Source organism: Gossypium arboreum, chromosome 9, assembly GCF_025698485.1.
Source record: "Gossypium arboreum isolate Shixiya-1 chromosome 9, ASM2569848v2, whole genome shotgun sequence".
In the NCBI taxonomy this organism is placed as follows: domain Eukaryota; kingdom Viridiplantae; phylum Streptophyta; class Magnoliopsida; order Malvales; family Malvaceae; genus Gossypium; species Gossypium arboreum.
The window spans coordinates 83,740,599-83,757,744 of NC_069078.1; the positions used below are offsets into that span (position 1 = coordinate 83,740,599).

The following is a 17,146-nucleotide window of genomic DNA, read 5'->3' on the forward strand; positions in this document are numbered from 1 at the left end:
TCCAAATTAATAACTTTGTTTTGTTTTGTTTTTGTTTTTAAAGAATGCATATTTCTCAATTAAGTTTATATAAGTTTTTATAATTAAATCTATGAACTATTTTGGACTATGAACCCATATAAGGTTGAAGCTAATTATGCAAATATAAATGATTTTCTTGCACCATATCGTCAGGCATAATACTGTTTGAGAGAATGATACCAAACACAAGCACCAAAGATAAGTAGTGAACTTTTTAAGTTGAGATATTCAAGACTTCGAAATATAGTTGAGAAAACACTTATTGTTCTAAAAAATTATTTCCCATATTAACAGCTCACCTTAATACAACATAAAAAAAAAAAGGTTGGATCTTACTAACATGTTGCATATTTCATTACTTAAATCATAAGTGAAATTGAGATGATTCATATTTTAAACAGTACATAAAGTTTACTTCTTTCTTCATTCAAGTAAGATAGTTGATCGAGAAAGGTCCTCTTCCACTGAGAAACTAAGGAGCGAAAGCGATGTGCTCCGATGAAAGCTTTGCGGGTCTAACGCGGCCCTTTACTCAATGAATAGGAAATATGACCACACACAATAAGAATCCCCCCGATCTGGGGCATGAAGCAGTTGGCTCTCCATGGGAATTCTCCATAGCATGACTAGTTAAAGCAATCAAATTGATTGAGACATATATTTTTTAATGTTTAATGGAATTTTAAGATTGATTTATGAAAAATAATTATTAATAAATCTATCATAATTTTGAATCTAATTAAAATTTTAGACCATATTTGCTTAGTAAAATGATAAAATTTAAATTATTTCTAACAAATTGTTAAGTATAATATAGAGTAATAATAAAATATGTTTTTATTGCTTGAATGTGTGTGTGGTGTAGACTAGGCCTAGGGGTGTGTGTTGGCCAGTTGGGTTAGATATCGAGTCGCCACGCGAACCTCACAGTGGAAACTTTGAAGCTCTGTGGCTTTCATCACCTTTTACGTCATATTTTTCATTGTTGATGATTGAATACTAATGTTACTTCATTGCACCTTCCACATATTTATTAAATATTATTTAAACTTATCATCACATTTAAAGAATAAAAACTTGAGAGAATGTCCTCATTAAAATTCCAACTAAAATTTTTTATATAATTACATCAAATTAAATTTAATTAGCATAGTTAAAAGGAAAATGGGGCGACACACAACCGACAGATAATCATGATTAATAATGTCTGAAAATTGCTGAATTTGTACATGTAGCACGTGCAGCTATACCTTGACACGTGCTACTACCATATGAAATTCCTCCATTTAATTAATTTCCAATTTATCTCCCTCTCTCTAACCGGCTTTCTGATTTATGCCTTATCTCTCTCTCTCTCTCTCTCTCTTTCTCTTTAGCCGGCTGCTCTGAAAGTTCCTTATCTCGTCCCAACAATTTTTTTTTCTTCCATTAAATTCAATCCAAATTCAAGGTAAATTAAAGTTTACTTTCTTTTATATCAACGATTTTCCTTTTTGGTTTTTCAATTTCGATTGCTTAATCTTTTTTATTTATTTATAATCTCGTCCAGTTTCGAAGTAGTTCAATTTTCCCCGCTTGAAAGTAACTGTGTTATGGATCTGTTAATACCTGGCTCTGTTTGGCTTCCGAGAAACTTAAGAGCTTACTGGAAATTTTCTAAGAAATGAAACTTTGTTTTGAACGAGTTCAATCCAATACGCTTCTCTTTCTTGAGCTGAAAGTAAAAAAAAAAAAGAAAAAAAAAGGTTATTAATTTTTAAAATCAAAATAAGCCAATCTCAAGCTATGTTATACCCAGCTGAATTTATTTTTACTGCTGTGTTCTTTTTCTCTCTAGATAGTTCAGATTGTTCATTTCTCGACCGGTCATAGAAAAGATCGGCAGGTTTTAGCTTAATAAGGAGCTAGTTTTGTTTTTCAATCTTTTGATTTTTGCTTCTCTAAGAAATAGTTTCAGTTTTCTTATTGAACTTCAATTTTCTAATTCTTGGAACAGGATGATGGAGCGCCTGCCTGGTCTGTAGTGAATTATCTTTTTTCAGTACCGATTGGCTAAATTTGGGGTTGAATCGAATCTCTTTGGATAAAAATGGATCGCTGTGACACTTCTGGATTTGTTAGTGGGGGTGGGAGTTACTCACTCAACGACTTCTAACCCTAGTATTTTTGTGGCTAATTGTCTTAACCCGGAAGTCAGGTTGACTGCTCTATTGGAATTGAGATTTGGTCTGCATATCATTGTTTGATTTCAGCTGTTCCTAGATGGATTCCAGGTTCTCAAACGTGGGGTTCCCTGCTAATTATTCTTTGAATGCATTCAAGATTTTGGGTATTTCAATGCAAGTTGGAGGAACTGGGGGTGCGTATAACATGGATACTGTTCTACGTCTTGATTCTGCTGGCTCTTCAGTCTCTGACGTGTCTGCATCAAAGGGAATCAAGAGGAAGTGGAGTTCGATGGATGGATCCATCCGTGGGCAAACTGGGTCGTTATTGGCTCTTGGGCTAGGCCGCTCCTCTAGTTCCTCAGACAGCAAGGGGAGTTCAACAACTGCTTGTACTACTACATCTTCAGCCAAAGAAGCTGATGAAGAGTCCTCAATGGATATTGAATTGGATTTTACCCTCCATCTTGGCAACGAAAAAGTAATCAACCCCAAGAAATCTGCTAGTTCAAGTCCAAAAGGACTTGATTTGCAGCGAAATGTGGACCTGGAATTAAGTCTTTCATCTGGGCTTTCTGAATCTGATATCACTAGTGTCCATCTTAGCTCTTCTCCCAGTCAGTCAGTTATGAAGATGCCAACAGCAGTTGAAGGCTTCCCAAATGAAGATGAAAGATCTACATCTTGTCGCTGGAAACCTGGAATTGGTTTGCCTTCATTCCAGAGTTTACCAGCAAAAGAGGCTAGTGTCTTCTGCAAGGAGGTTCCAAGAGGCATTGATCTTTCTGCTATTGTTCCAGAGCTATCTTCAAGCGTGATTACTACACCGAAAAGCTCGGCCACCTGCACTTCCGGGATGACACGGCAACAACAGCCACAACATCGCAGCTCTAGTTCAAAGACATGTCAGGTTGAAGGATGTGTAAGGGGGGCCAGAGGTGCTTCTGGCCGTTGCATATCTCATGGTGGTGGCAGGAGATGTCAAAAGCCTGGCTGCCACAAGGGAGCAGAGGGCCGGACTGTGTATTGCAAGGCCCATGGTGGTGGTCGGCGATGTGAATTTCTTGGTTGCACAAAAAGTGCAGAAGGCCGTACTGATTTCTGCATTGCCCATGGTGGTGGTCGGAGATGTGGCCATGATGGATGCACTCGAGCTGCCAGAGGCAAATCGGGACTATGTATACGTCATGGTGGTGGGAAGAGATGTCAAATGGAAAACTGCACTAGGAGTGCTGAAGGCCTCTCAGGACTCTGCATCTCACATGGAGGCGGGCGGAGATGCCAATTTATAGGATGCACAAAGGGGGCACAAGGGAGCACCATGTTCTGCAAGGCACATGGTGGTGGAAAAAGGTGCACATATCTGGGATGTACAAAGGGTGCTGAAGGGAGTACTCCTTTCTGTAAGGGCCATGGAGGGGGAAAAAGATGTGCATTTCAAGGTGGTGGTGTTTGTACAAAGAGTGTGCATGGAGGAACCAACTTTTGTGTAGCACATGGTGGAGGTAAGAGGTGTGTGATGCCTGAATGCACAAAGAGTGCAAGGGGACGTACTGACTATTGTGTTCGCCATGGTGGAGGCAAAAGATGCAAGTTTGAAGGGTGTGGCAAAAGTGCACAAGGTAGCACGGATTTCTGCAAGGCACATGGTGGAGGAAAGAGGTGCTCCTGGGGCCATCCTGGGTCAGAATATGGGAACCAACCTTCTGGTCCTTGTAACTATTTTGCAAAGGGCAAGACAGGTCTCTGTGTGCTCCACAGCAGCCTGGTCCAAGATAAGAGGGTTCATGGGGGTGCAACTCTTGGGCCTATTGTTGAAGACCAGAAACTCGGCAAGTCTGGGGAGATGAAAGAGATTGTTAATGCCATGGACGCAAATGTCGACACTAGGAAAATATGGAGTAACGTAGAAGCTTCTGCAAGCACAAGTTGTTCTAGTTTGAATCAATATGGAGTTCCAAATGCTTGTAACTCTGTCTCCAAAGGAGGGTTCTCTGTTTTAGCTCCTGAAGGTAGAGTCCATGGTGGGAGTTTGTTGGCAATGCTAGCAGGCGGTTCCTGTGTTGGCTCAGCCAACAGGGCAGGTTTTACCGGCAATCCATCAGGGCCAAATAAATCTATTAAGCCACCACAGAACTGGATGTAGGTTTATTTCACAAGTATTATCAAATTATTATTGGAAAAGTTAGCCAGTATCCCTGCTTGTTTGCATCCTTTGGTTGTTAGTTTGTTAGTGTTAGAAACTTTTCGCGGTTCATTATCATTTGGGGGGATGGGGTAGGCAATATAGCTTACAATGAATCAGGGTCTTTCATTCCTGTAAATGTTTCACATATTTCCAGCATGTTCTTGTGAATATACAGAGTAGTGCCTGTAAGATGAATCAGTTTGTCCGACATTTGTGGTTATAATAAAAGCTTTCTTTGGGATCATATTCATCATTTAGCTATTTTTAAGTTGCCCATAATCTCTAAATCTTCAAGGATTATGCAGAAGTTGAAAGTGAAAGCAATGAAATTCTCTTCTTAAATCTTTTTTTGTTAATATATTTCAATTGAACCGACAAAAATATAGATGGTCTGAGAGATTAGCATACAAGTATGTGGGAAGAAATCACGAGGAAGCTTTGATTGGATATAGTTGAGAAAAGGTTTTGTCAAGAAGAAGATGGAGCTCGTGACTGTTCACTGTTTAGACCAGACCAAATCCACTTGGATGGTAATGATAATGCAAACATGAATATCTGTAAATATTCCATTTTTTCCGACCAATTCGAGCATTATAAATTAAGATAATATTGGGATTTGCCTATTATAATTGTTATTCGTAGTTGATTTGGAATGGGAAAGGATTTTAATCGTTTGATGTCTATGTTGATTGTATCCAAATTTGTTTTAGGATAATAGATTCAAATTCTAATTTCTAAATTTATTTTTTGGTTTTATATAAATACAGAAAATTTAAAATTGAGCTTTTTCAGTAAAATACAGAGATTTGTTAAACAAATATGCTTTATCATATCTAGATATCATGTAAAAAATGTTATTTAATGCAAATTCATTTTTAAGTTACAATTATAATTAATACTAAAAAAATTATATACGTATTTAAAACATATAAACATGTTTAAAAGTAACAGATAGATATATAACTGATAGAAGTAATAAAATGTGTATATAAAATATAAAAAAATTAAAATTTTATTTTGATTGATTCATAAATTTAGAATTTTATTAATACAATTGACATGAAAATGCATATTTTTATTTTCTTTTAAAATAACAAAATAAAAATATCCTTGAATAATTTCGAAACTATATTTTCGTAATTTATTACATGCAGATTTGCATCGTAATCTGGCGCCAAGGAGTCCCTGCAAAAATTGAAAATACAATATAACTTCTTTCAACTGTCAAACCATACCCATATTAACCGTCACAAATTATGTATTCTAACCAATTTCAAATTTGTAATTTCCACATCAAGCTTGTCTTCTGTTTTCTCATCCGTTAATAGTGAGAACTGAGTGACTCTCCTACGCTTCCTCCGCCGACATCCTCCGTGTACTTCAGCCGCTTTTTCTTCCCCTTTTCCGGTGACCCTTCTCCCTCATCTGTCAATACATCCACTTCTTTCGCTTCATTTTAATTTTGGCAATCAACGAAATTACCATTCAATTATTAGAAACCCCAAAAACAGGGCATACCTATTACCTACTAGGTGTGAAATAACGTTGGAGATCCAAGGATTTTCTTCTTCTTTTTCAACAGTTTTTTTTGTTTGCGAAACAAAAAAAATTTCTGGAGAACAATCAAACTAATTTTCTACATTGGGTTTTAAAAAAAATCTCAAGGCAAAGCAATGGATCAAAAGCATGTACTGTTATCAGCATTGGGTGTAGGGGTAGGGGTAGGGATGGGGCTGGGATTGGTTTCGGGTCAGAGCAGATTGACCGGAAGCGGTTCGGCTGCATCAACCGGCCTCACGTTGGAGAATATGGAGAAAGAATTGATCCGCCAAATCGTTGATGGCAGAGAAAGTCAAGTCAGATTTGATGAGTTCCCATATTACCTTAGGTAAACTCTCCAATTTTCTCGTCATCCCTTATCCTACATCGCTTTTCAATATTTGAAAAACGTTTGTTCATAATTTATGATGAGGCTGATACATGTATGTTTAATGTATTAAAAATTTTCATGAGTCTTGAAGGGTAAAAATTTCGTATTCATATTCAAATATACATCTATGCCAATCGTTGATGATGTTGTTTTGCAGTGAGCAGACACGAACGTTGTTGACCAGTGCTGCCTATGTCCACCTGAAACATGCCGATGTTTCCAAGTACACAAGGAACCTTTCCCCTGCTAGTAAAGCCTTATTGCTATCGGGACCTTCGGGTTCGTTATCCCCAATCTTTTTCTTTTTATCTCCTACTATGCTTCATGCATCTGTTTCTGCAAATGTTGTAATTTGCACTGTTTTTTGTTACTTGAAGAACTTTACCAACAAATGCTTGCCAGAGCTTTAGCTCATTACTTCGAATCAAAGTTGCTGCTGTTGGATGTAACTGACTTTTCCTTAAGAGTGAGTAGTTTTTCACATTTTCTTATTTCCCCCATTGAGCACTCGTCTTTGACATCCATGTCTGACATAGATACGGAGATATCACACTCTAAAGGCTCTTCATAGACATACCTGTACCTAACATTTATATCCGAGTCTGAGTAACATAGCCTAGCGGTGTTTTTAAGCTTTTCATTTGACAGTTAAAAGTGGTTACCTATGTGCAGATTCACAATAAATATGGAACACCCAAAGAATCTGTAAGTTTTTTTTTTTCTTTTTATGGTAAAATTTTCTCCTGTGGAACATGGAAATGGATCAATCCTGCTTTGGATTTTTCTCTAATCTTTGATTCTGTCGCGCAGTGTTTCAAAAGATCCCCTTCGGAATCAGCACTAGAGCGGTTGTCTGGTCTGTTCAGTTCTTTTTCACTCCTTCCACAAGAGGAACCTAAGGGTAATTCAGTGGAAAATTACATTTTTCTTAAATATCCAAGTATGATATTCGTATTGACATGGCTATGAGGATATGACACTTCAAGAATCTTCTGAGAAAACTCAAAAAAGAAAAAGTTAAACAATACCCGATCCCTCGTTGACTATCAACAATATGTTGTATTGCAGGTAGATTGAAGCGGCAAAGCAGTAGTGTGGATATTGCATCAAGGTACTGTGACAAACATTTCTGATTGATTCCATGAGAAATATGTAGCCAAGAGTTTAATCTTCTGTTTTTCGATATTTATGGTTCTTGCAACAACAGAGGAAATGAAGGCCCTCCAAAGCTCCGAAGAAATGCCTCTGTATCGGACAATATGAATGGCCTTGCCTCCAAATGCTCTCCTGCAAATCTAGGTTTGTCCTCTCAAATTTCATGAATGAAAGGCTTCAATTCTCATTTCACGGTTGCTTTAATATTATTTTTATCTCCCTTGTTTGCAAATCTAGGTTTGCCCTCTCAAGTTTCATGAATGAAAGGCTTCAATTCTCATTTCACGGTTGCTTTAATATTATTTTATCTCCCTTGTTTTTAGCTCCTATGTCGCGGACAAGCAGTTTGTTTTTCGATGAGAAGTTGCTTATACAAGCTCTTTACAAGGTGTTGGTTTATGTGTCGAGAGCCGCTCCCATTGTGCTGTATCTTAGAGATGTTGATAAGCTCTTGTTTAGATCGCAACGGTTCTATAATTTCTTCCAACAAATGTTGAAGAAACTGTCTGGGAATGTGTTGATACTTGGGTCACGAGTTGTCGATCTCGGCAACGACCAAGAGTTGGAAGAAAGGCTAGCTGTGCTTTTCCCTTACAACATTGAGATCAGGCCACCAGAAGAAGAACAACATCTTGTCAACTGGAAATCTTTACTTGAGAAAGACATGAACATGATCCAAACTCAGGATAATAAAAATCACATCATCGAGGTGCTTTCGGCTAACGATCTCGATTGCGATGATCTCGATTCTATCTGCATTGCAGACACAATGGCACTCGGTAGATACATTGAGGAAGTTGTGGTGTCTGCCATTTCTTATCATTTGATGAACAATAAGGATCCCGAATACAGAAATGGAAAACTCGTCATATCATCGAAAAGGTCGAATCCGTTTCTCTCCCACAGTTAATGTTAGCGTTTAGCGTTAAGTTTTCTGATTTGGGTCACATTGATGCAGTTTGGCATATGGATTGAGCATATTCCAGGGGAAGTCCATCGGCAATTACAGGTTAAAACTGAAGGCACCAACTGAAGCATTAAAGGTTTTATAATCTTAGCTAAGTTGTTTTATAACATTAAACAAAAGTATTAAATGGTAGATTACAAAGCTTATGTCCCAATCATGTACAATGAGTATTTGTAGGAAGCTGGAACACTTTCTGTAGGTATTAAACCAGAATCAAAATCTGGAATCCAAACCGGAACTGGAACCACAAATCCTGAAAAGACTGACGGTGAAAATTCTGCTTCAGTCATCAAAGTTCCTGTGAGTTATTGTCTTGTTTTTTGTAGTAACCAGTTCCTTCAATATTCGGTTTTGTCATGCTCCATATTGATCCGCAGGAAGTTGTTCCAGACAACGAATTCGAAAAGAGAATAAGACACGAGGTCATACCAGCAAACGAGATCAACGTTACATTTGCTGACATTGGTGCCTTAGATGAGACGAAAGAATGCCTGCAAGAGCTAGTGATGCTTCCCTTGAAAAGGCCAGACCTTTTCAAAGGTGGCCTTCTAAAGCCTTGCAGGGGAATATTGTTGTTCGGTCCACCCGGCACTGGGAAGACAATGCTAGCCAAAGCCATTGCCAGGGAAGCTGGAGCTAGCTTCATTAATGTGTCGATGTCGACCATTGCTTCTAAATGGTTCGGGGAAGACGAGAAGAACGTCCGAGCTTTGTTCACATTGGCAGCCAAGGTCTCTCCGACAATTATATTTGTTGATGAGGTCGACAGCATGCTTGGCCAGAGGACTCGAGTTGGAGAGCACGAAGCTATGCGGAAGATAAAAAACGAGTTTATGACTCACTGGGATGGACTCTTGACAAAACCAGGTGAACGTATTCTTGTCCTTGCTGCAACCAACAGGCCATTCGACCTTGATGAAGCTATCATTAGGCGTTTTGAGCGTAGGTAAGTACGTTCACCCATAATATTAAGTACCAGAACTATTGATATCATGTTAAACATCCATCGTCACTCGCTTTTGCAGAATCATGGTCGGGCTTCCAGGTGTAGAGAACAGGGAAAAGATTTTTAGAACTCTTCTGGCAAAGGAAAAAGTAGAAGAAAATCTAAATTATGCCGAGCTTGCAGCCATGACTGAAGGATATACTGGAAGTGACCTTAAGGTTTGCATTTTGATTTAAGATTTTCATTTTTATATTCTTTAGATAGAATTAATTGAAATATAATCATTGTAATTTCCTGTTTACAACAAGAATTTATGCACAACAGCCGCTTATCGTCCAGTTAGAGAGTTAATACAGCAAGAGAGATTGAAGGATATGGTAAGTTCCTCACTTCATTTAAGTCCCTGTTAACCGTTTGTTTTGGTTTTAAATATACATCACTCAAATTCAAGAATGAATACCAAATACGGGTGTCAAACACGAGTACTTTTAAGAAAAACAAACAATTGCAGGAGAGAAAGAAGAAAGAAGCTGAAGGGCAGAACTCAGATGATCCCTCGACAAAAAATGACAATGTGGAGGAAAGAGTTATTACCTTAAGGCCATTAAACATGGAAGATTTAAGGCAAGCAAAGAATCAGGTAACCAAATGATTCCAGATCAATGTTACAATTGCCAACAAGTATTCGAGGAAATACTCACATTGTGTTTCCATTTTCCTGCTGAGCAGGTCGCAGCTAGCTTTTCTTCCGAGGGAGCTGGAATGAACGAGTTAAAACAATGGAACGAATTGTACGGGGAAGGTGGTTCAAGAAAGGAGCAGTTATCGTACTTCCTATGAGAGAGAGTTTGATTCGTTTTTAACAGTTACAAAAATTATCTCTACAATAGTTTCAAGTTAGTGTACACTGTATAAGTATATTCCTTCAGATAGAGCTTGTTTTACTCTATTTCTGGGATCCTCAAGAGCTATAAGTGCACTTTGACTTGTGCTCTTTTAGCTTTAAAAGTCATACAATTACCTCATTGGGAGTTAGCAACTTATAAATACGACTACAGAAGTTTAAATGATCATCGAGGTCAACCAATCCAAAACACAGGTTGAGATTTCTCCCAAATTATAATGCACTAATCAACTTGCAATATTGTCACAGAGCACATAGATTCGGGGAAAATGATATTAAAAAAGGATACCATATTCATCAACATTGTGAACCCAGTAACTACGAAGATAAAGGATGAAAGGGTTCGAGCTAATACCGGATAAAATTTAACACCACCTTTAAAATGGCTACATCTCGGTCAGTAAACCTAGTCCTTGTTCTTTTCCTTTGATGGTCCCCTTGGAATCTTACTTAAAACTTTTGCATTGAACACCGCACACTGTTTCTTAATCTCATGCATTGCTTTCTCTGCAAATGGATCCACCTTGTCCTCATATTTCTCATACAGCACAGGTACCGAGTGAAGCAGGACAAAGACTGTTTCGCAAAACCAATTAAACAACATTAAGAAAAGAAACTGTTTCTAAGGGTTTAAAAAACCAAAGCACTTGAAAGCAATTCTGGTACCTAAGTAAAACAATGTCACGAAGTTGCACCAACTTCCAACAATAGACAAGATCCACAAGCCAGCAATCACCTGAACAATCGTAATGTCATTCGGATATAACTTTCAAATGCAAAATAACATAATTCGTAACTCTCATATCAATAAAAACTGATCAACACATAACAATTCAAGAAAACAAGTAACAACATACATAGAGGAACTTCTTAAGATCTCTTCCTGGAGCAATATCCCGCAAGACGGTAAAAGCCAGGTTAGACTCAAACCTAAGTGCTTCGGCAAACTCTATAACTGGATCCTTAGGAATATGAACCTCAGGGATGCATAGTGGAGACCTATTCAAAACAAAAGCAATTTACATTAACACAAGCAAAAAGAAACCACAATCCAAAATATAAACTCCAAGAGTAGACATCTACAGCTTACTTGTTGATGAAAGCATAGGCATTTGACCACAAGAAGAGTATTACGAGAGCAAATATCAATACATGACAAACTAGAGTGAGAAGGTGGTACTCCAGCAATTCAAACAAAACCCATATCACAGTCGCAACACCGAGCACTCCAGCCGAAATCTTTTTGTTCCTCCAAAGGAATGTATCAGCCGCTATTGCATATACACCCAATTTCATTACATAAGCATGCATCATAAAAGAAATTACACACATGAAGTAATAATTATATAATCAATTAAAATGCCAAATTATCATCTTTAAGTAAGGTTATTGATAACCAGTTCTACAACATTTTGAAACTTTTAATAAATTAAGACAATCCCAAAATTTATTCGCTTCAATAAAGCAAAAAAGAAAGAAAGTAATTTTTACTAGAGATAATCACATCCATTTAGTTAAAGATTCAGAGAATCACAATATTTTATTTTTCTCAAGCTAAAACAAATGTTAAGAGATTAAAAACCATGATTAAGCTCAAACAGCACCACTTAATCAATACCGAAAGCACGATATACGTAAATAGGCCAAATCTACTTCTTCAATGAACACCCAAAAATCAAAGAAATCGGGAATTGAACTCGTATTCATTACGAAAATCCAAACTTAAAAGAAAACCCAGGCCTCTAAAAGCTAAAAAACGGTGCACAAATTTAAGAAATGAAGAAATGGGGTTTTGTTAACATACATTTGCCTCCACCAAAAACGTGGTGTACGGACCTTTCTCTCCCGAAGAGACGGAAAACTTTGGCCTTGATCGACGATTCTGATGGCTTATCGTTGTCGGAATCAGAGGAAGAATCATGGCCGTGGATCTTCTCAGCTAGCTTCTCCATCAGCGATCCCTCGTGCTTCTCTTCGTGCTCACCCATTTTTTTCCCACTCAAATTCTAGAACTGATCTACTCGTTTCTAACGCTTTGAAAGTGTGAAGATCGAGACAAGAAAATTAAAACTTTTATATTTAGAGAATTGGAGGGAAAACCCGGTAGCCAAAGGTTTGGTTTTTAAAATTAGGTAAACTATATTCATAGTAAATTAAAACTCAATTATCAGTTTTTTCTCCGTCACTTATCTATGAAATGTGCTAAAAAGGTCAGACAATTTATAGGGTTTATCTTTTCGGTCACCATCACTTGCTAAGCTAACCTGATATGATAGTTTTGTTCTTTTTAATTTTCTTATAATTTTAAGACATTTATGGATGCAACTAATCCCTAAATGTATTTAAATTTTAAGCAAAAATTTAATGTAATCAGAACGTAATTTAGTTTGCCTTTTACTGGATACGTGTGTCGAAATTCTAATTACACTGAAGTCCCAAATTTTTTTGGAGGGAAAGCCTGCAATAGTGAAATTGAAACCCTAGTGATAGTGGAAAAAGTCCACTTTACCCATTTCATTTGCATTTGTTTTTAATTAATAATTTCTTAACATTTTAATATTTATTTTAATATAAATATTATTTAATAAGTTTTAATGACTATGTAACATAAATATAATTTTATATATATATTTAATATATTTTAAAATTATACCTTTTTTATTGATCAATGTAAATATAATTTTAATAAAATTTAATTATCTATTATAATTAAATATATATTTTAATCTAATGTCTTTAATAGTTATTTTCTATTTTATCTTATTGCTACAATTCTTTAAATCCAATCACACACACTATTGCTATTTTTAATTTTACTGTTACAGTGTCCAATTTTATCATTACAGTAATTAATCTTCACAGTCACCAATGTTTTTAACATCACCGAAGATAAATGGACTGTCCATCCAAATTAAGTCTTGTCTTCAATATTTATATTAGTAGATCTTGAGACTAAATTTGGAGGGTTTAATTAAGATTTTCAAAATTCTTAAAAGTTTAATGAAATTTCTTTTTGTTTTTAAAATGGGATCTATTTTTTTTTTGAAATTTATGAGAATTTCCAAAAGAAATTAAGATAATTTAATTAAATTTTTCAAAAAAAATTAAATGAGAATTTAAAAATTGGAAGCTTAATTAAAAAATTCAAGAGAAAAAATAAATTTTTGAGAGGCAAGGCCGTCATTTGCCACTGTTACCATTTACCCACACTTTATTAATTTAATATTGATTCTAAAAAAAAATTATAAAAGTTTCATTAATTGATAAAAGTAATAAATTAAAATTTTAACTTGCCAGAAGCTGTAAACCACGGATTAATCTACTTATTGAGGCTCCATCTCCATTAAATTTTGGTTTCAAGAATAATCACTTGTATCTCTTCAATAAAGAAAATGATTGTATGAAACAGTGATGCCACGTCATCTATATCCCTTTCCAATAGTTTTATGCCACATCAGTACTCTTATCTTGAATTTCAGGATTTTATCTTGAAAAAAATCAAACCCAAATTAAAATACTAAAATTCAGGATAAAATTCTAAAATTCAGGATAAGAATACTGATGTGACATAAAACTATTGGAAAGGGATACAGATGACGCGGCGTCACTGTTTCATACAATCATTTCTCCTTCAATACATATGTAGTTAGCATGTATGTTTCCGCCAGCACCTGACCCAATATTTTTCACAAAACCATATCAATTTATAACTTCAAATATAAAAGTTTTCCTCTTTTCTTGAAAAATGGATACATTTGCAATTAAATATGGAAGTTCAATACCATCCATGAATATGTTTATCTATCAATTGCATTCAAATTTTATTTTAAAAACCGATTGAGTTTTAGTTCAGTTAGCATGGGTATTATCGTCAACGCAAGAGGTTGTAGGTTTGAGTTTGTTGAGGTACATTATTCTCCTATTTATAGGTAATTAATCTATAAATAATGATTGTTTTGTTTTGTAAAGGGAGAGTGATTTTTTTTTTAAGATATTAGATCAAGATATTCGGACTAAGTCTAAAACCATTAAACTTTTTGTTGACAACATGGTGTGGTCGAGACTTGACTCTTATGATGTAACATCATTACCACAATGTGAAGTAACCATGATCAACTTCATTATAGTAGCAAATTACATATCATCTTACCACATATCAATATAATCTCTTTCCGAACAATATTTTCTTATTTATGTTTAATCGTAATATGATAGCAGCCTTTTGCTTGTCCTTGAACAGAAACCAAATATTGTCTCTACCTCCAAAAGAAAATGTTTGGTTCTCATCTTGATTGCTATAGTTTAATGTAAATTCTGTTACCTAATAAAATCTAATATGAGAAGTTGGGTTAACATTCCTACTCTACCCTACCCATATGTAAATGAATTCCTTCATTGAATGGGGGTTGCTCAAAGGGTTATCCATCGTCTTCCAAATTGGGCTCCATGATTTTGGTTTTACTTGAAGGTAGAAAAGAAACCTAGAAAGGCCAAAGTTGGGCTTCGCCTTAGGCTAAGACCAATGGAAGGAAACAGTTTGAAGTTGTAATTCCAAGTCAATTTAGTGTTGCAGCAGACTGATGATTGACGAATGCCGCACAGTATTTAATTCTATATAAATTTGGTATTTTGTTAATTGGATTAGTTGGTTACTTCAACAATGCTCCAAATATAAAAATATCACCTTCCCTGCCCGCATCATCATACCAGTCAATATCTACTTCATTAATCCTTCAAATTTCTATTACAGAGTCGGTCTTTGTTGAATTATACCTTATTCTTGTATTCCAATATATCTCAAATGTTAAAATTCGGTATAAATATTTAAAATCCGAACAAAGTAAATATGTTGTAATAAGCTCTACATAACATTGATCAAAATTTATTCACTCTCTATACAGCATCTCCTTACTTTTCATTCAGCTGTTGTGTTGCATCCTTTATAAGTCCAGCAAATTTAGCTGATAACACACGAATTCGGATTTTCTTCCGCACTTACGACTCGGTAATATGTAGTCATGTGAGGATTATAGGCCTTGTAAGCCTTAACAAGCTCAGCAATCTGATCACTTTCTTTCTTTTTATCGTCCTCCTTCTTGCCACCGCCGCCGCCGCCGCCGCCTCCGCCACCACCACCACCGCCACCGCTGCCTTCATCTTTCTTGGCTCCTCCTCCATCTTTTTTCTCTTCTTTTGCCGGTCCAACCGTTAAAATCTCGGTATACCATTGTTTTCTCAACTTGTTCACTATGTTAATCGGGTCAACGTCGCCGATGACTGTCAACTTCTTGTCTTTCATATCCATCGAAATAGAATCAACACCTACAAAAATTAGAGAGAATTGAAGAATACAAGTTCCTGATAATAAACCATTAATATTAAAGAACAAAAAGAGATGTTTTAAGCAAGTACCGGAGAGACCCGAAACAGCTTTCATGGCTTTCTGTTTCTCTTTGCCTTCATGTAAATCCAATTTCAAGACAACTTTCTGTAAGAAGAAAACAAAAAGTGAAACCAAATCAGAGTCAGAGAGAAACCCATGAAAGATTCAATATCTTTGGTAAGAAAAAGTGGGAGGAAAAATAGATTAAAGGGAAAGGAAACTTGACCTTCATTGGTACTGAAACAGGAAGCAGTGACCAAACAAAACAATGATTGAGACGATCATGAAAACCATCAAATTGTAAGACAACATATAAATAGACGAAGTACATAGCAAATCGGGGCGGGTAAAATCCGTGTTAATGGTAAGGTTTAATTTCGTCCTCTGTCCCTGTATGCTTTGAAAATTTAAAGTTTAGTCCCTTTTTAAGAATTAGAGTCCCAATTGATATATTGTTAATTGAAATTTATTAAATTAGAGTATATTTCTATAGTGACTACATATTGTCAATAAATAATATTAAGAAGACAAGGAAGAAGTATAAATTTATTAAAAGTTAATTATGATTGCTATATTTGTTTTTAGAAGGATTCAACTTCAAAAGTTTGTATTATTTGTACTTAATATAATTATAGTTGATTATTTACTAAGGTCTTTGGCTTTGAGTGTTGATATTTAAGTTTCACTTTACTTAAATCATGTGTGGGTTTTATTTAAATATATATTTGACTTAAATATTACTATATTCAAATTATTTTCAAAATTATTCGATTCAAGGTAAATTATATATATAATAATATGAATGTACAAACTTTGTAATTGTCAATCTAATTGATTATCAATCAAGTAGAAAAGGAAATATTATGTGAATTTTATAATATCATTATTTTCTATTTAGGTTTTTTTAGTAGTGTATTACTCAAATTTATATATAAGTTTTATATTATTTTATAAATTAGTAATTTTATATTTTAAATTGATTTTTTTTAAATTTTATTCACGCTATTTAGTTAATGAATGCAAACGTACTTGCAAAACTATTAGTAACTTTTTTTAGCAACTTTTTCTTTGAACTTTTAATCATCTGAGATAAAAAAAAATATCTAAGGTTATTGGAAGAAAAAAGAATAATCGGATATTAATGTTCTAAAAAAATTGATGAATCATTATAAGTTATAATTATCAATATCAAAATCAGATTATTGTTTATGTTTGGCCATGAATAAATATAAAAATATTATTTAGTATTTGCTTATAAAATAATCGAGTGACGGACATAGTTATCAAAAAACAAAATAATGGTTTTATATATTTTCAAATGAAATCTTTTGTTTTTAATATCTAATTGACTTCAGTCCAGTTCCAAATCAACATTTTGTAAATTTCTATTGGTTTTATCTCAATATAACTTTAAATAGCTTGAATAAAATTTAAAATATAAAATTACTAATTTATAAAACAATATAAATTTCATATATAAATTTCGA

The 17,146-nt window shown here is 35.0% G+C and overlaps 4 protein-coding genes across 5 annotated transcripts; 2 read left to right on the plus strand and 2 right to left on the minus strand.

Moving 5' to 3' along the window:
* The first annotated feature begins 1,331 nt into the window (after positions 1 to 1,331).
* On the plus strand, positions 1,332 to 4,618 carry LOC108457060 (uncharacterized). 2 transcript variants are annotated; one of them, XM_017755877.2, is made up of 2 exons: positions 1,332 to 1,471; positions 2,018 to 4,618. In XM_017755877.2, exon 2 carries the CDS (start codon positions 2,284 to 2,286, stop codon positions 4,330 to 4,332), a length of 2,049 nt encoding a protein of 682 aa, XP_017611366.1. In that variant the 5' UTR covers positions 1,332 to 1,471; positions 2,018 to 2,283; the 3' UTR covers positions 4,333 to 4,618. The 2 variants fall into 2 exon arrangements, with proteins under 2 accessions (XP_017611366.1, XP_052875031.1); XM_053019071.1 differs by lacking the exon at positions 1,332 to 1,471 and adding an exon at positions 1,480 to 1,766.
* A 922-nt stretch (positions 4,619 to 5,540) lies between these two features.
* Positions 5,541 to 10,775, plus strand: LOC108454256 (peroxisomal ATPase pex6-like). Its single transcript, XM_017752659.2, has 15 exons — positions 5,541 to 6,262; positions 6,462 to 6,583; positions 6,682 to 6,770; positions 6,977 to 7,009; positions 7,115 to 7,205; positions 7,373 to 7,415; positions 7,512 to 7,603; positions 7,783 to 8,341; positions 8,418 to 8,502; positions 8,604 to 8,726; positions 8,804 to 9,372; positions 9,452 to 9,590; positions 9,681 to 9,749; positions 9,884 to 10,012; positions 10,102 to 10,775. The coding sequence occupies exons 1-15, from the start codon at positions 6,048 to 6,050 to the stop codon at positions 10,210 to 10,212; spliced, it is 2,469 nt and encodes an 822-aa protein (XP_017608148.1). The 5' UTR covers positions 5,541 to 6,047; the 3' UTR covers positions 10,213 to 10,775.
* Positions 10,479 to 12,572, minus strand: LOC108454257 (reticulon-like protein B3). Its single transcript, XM_017752660.2, has 5 exons — positions 12,081 to 12,572; positions 11,367 to 11,547; positions 11,134 to 11,275; positions 10,943 to 11,012; positions 10,479 to 10,852 (listed from the first exon to the last, which is right to left on the minus strand). The coding sequence occupies exons 1-5, from the start codon at positions 12,262 to 12,264 to the stop codon at positions 10,683 to 10,685; spliced, it is 747 nt and encodes a 248-aa protein (XP_017608149.1). The 5' UTR covers positions 12,265 to 12,572; the 3' UTR covers positions 10,479 to 10,682.
* A 2,462-nt stretch (positions 12,573 to 15,034) lies between these two features.
* LOC108454258 (heavy metal-associated isoprenylated plant protein 39-like) lies at positions 15,035 to 15,997 on the minus strand. The gene is made up of 3 exons (XM_017752661.2): positions 15,886 to 15,997; positions 15,689 to 15,764; positions 15,035 to 15,598 (listed from the first exon to the last, which is right to left on the minus strand). Exons 1-3 carry the CDS (start codon positions 15,988 to 15,990, stop codon positions 15,234 to 15,236), a joined length of 546 nt encoding a protein of 181 aa, XP_017608150.2. The 5' UTR covers positions 15,991 to 15,997; the 3' UTR covers positions 15,035 to 15,233.
* Positions 15,998 to 17,146: the final 1,149 nt, after the last annotated feature.

Bases quoted from the DNA above. Each gene is read 5' to 3' on its own strand.
- LOC108457060 (XM_017755877.2), top strand. From the start codon at position 2,284: ATGGATTCCAGGTTCTCAAACGTGGGGTTCCCTGCTAATTATTCTTTG.
- LOC108454256 (XM_017752659.2), top strand. From the start codon at position 6,048: ATGGATCAAAAGCATGTACTGTTATCAGCATTGGGTGTAGGGGTAGGG. The intron at 7,010-7,114 runs GTAAGTTTTTTT...TCTGTCGCGCAG, and splicing joins ATGGAACACCCAAAGAATCT to TGTTTCAAAAGATCCCCTTC. The intron at 7,206-7,372 runs GTAATTCAGTGG...GTTGTATTGCAG, and splicing joins TCCACAAGAGGAACCTAAGG to GTAGATTGAAGCGGCAAAGC.
- LOC108454257 (XM_017752660.2), bottom strand. From the start codon at position 12,264: ATGGGTGAGCACGAAGAGAAGCACGAGGGATCGCTGATGGAGAAGCTA. The intron at 11,276-11,366 runs GTAAGCTGTAGA...TGTTTTGAATAG, and splicing joins GCCTATGCTTTCATCAACAA to GTCTCCACTATGCATCCCTG. The intron at 11,013-11,133 runs GTATGTTGTTAC...ACGATTGTTCAG, and splicing joins ATCTTAAGAAGTTCCTCTAT to GTGATTGCTGGCTTGTGGAT.
- LOC108454258 (XM_017752661.2), bottom strand. From the start codon at position 15,990: ATGTACTTCGTCTATTTATATGTTGTCTTACAATTTGATGGTTTTCAT. The intron at 15,765-15,885 runs GTCAAGTTTCCT...TTCTTCTTACAG, and splicing joins CTGTTTCAGTACCAATGAAG to AAAGTTGTCTTGAAATTGGA. The intron at 15,599-15,688 runs GTACTTGCTTAA...TAATTTTTGTAG, and splicing joins AGCTGTTTCGGGTCTCTCCG to GTGTTGATTCTATTTCGATG.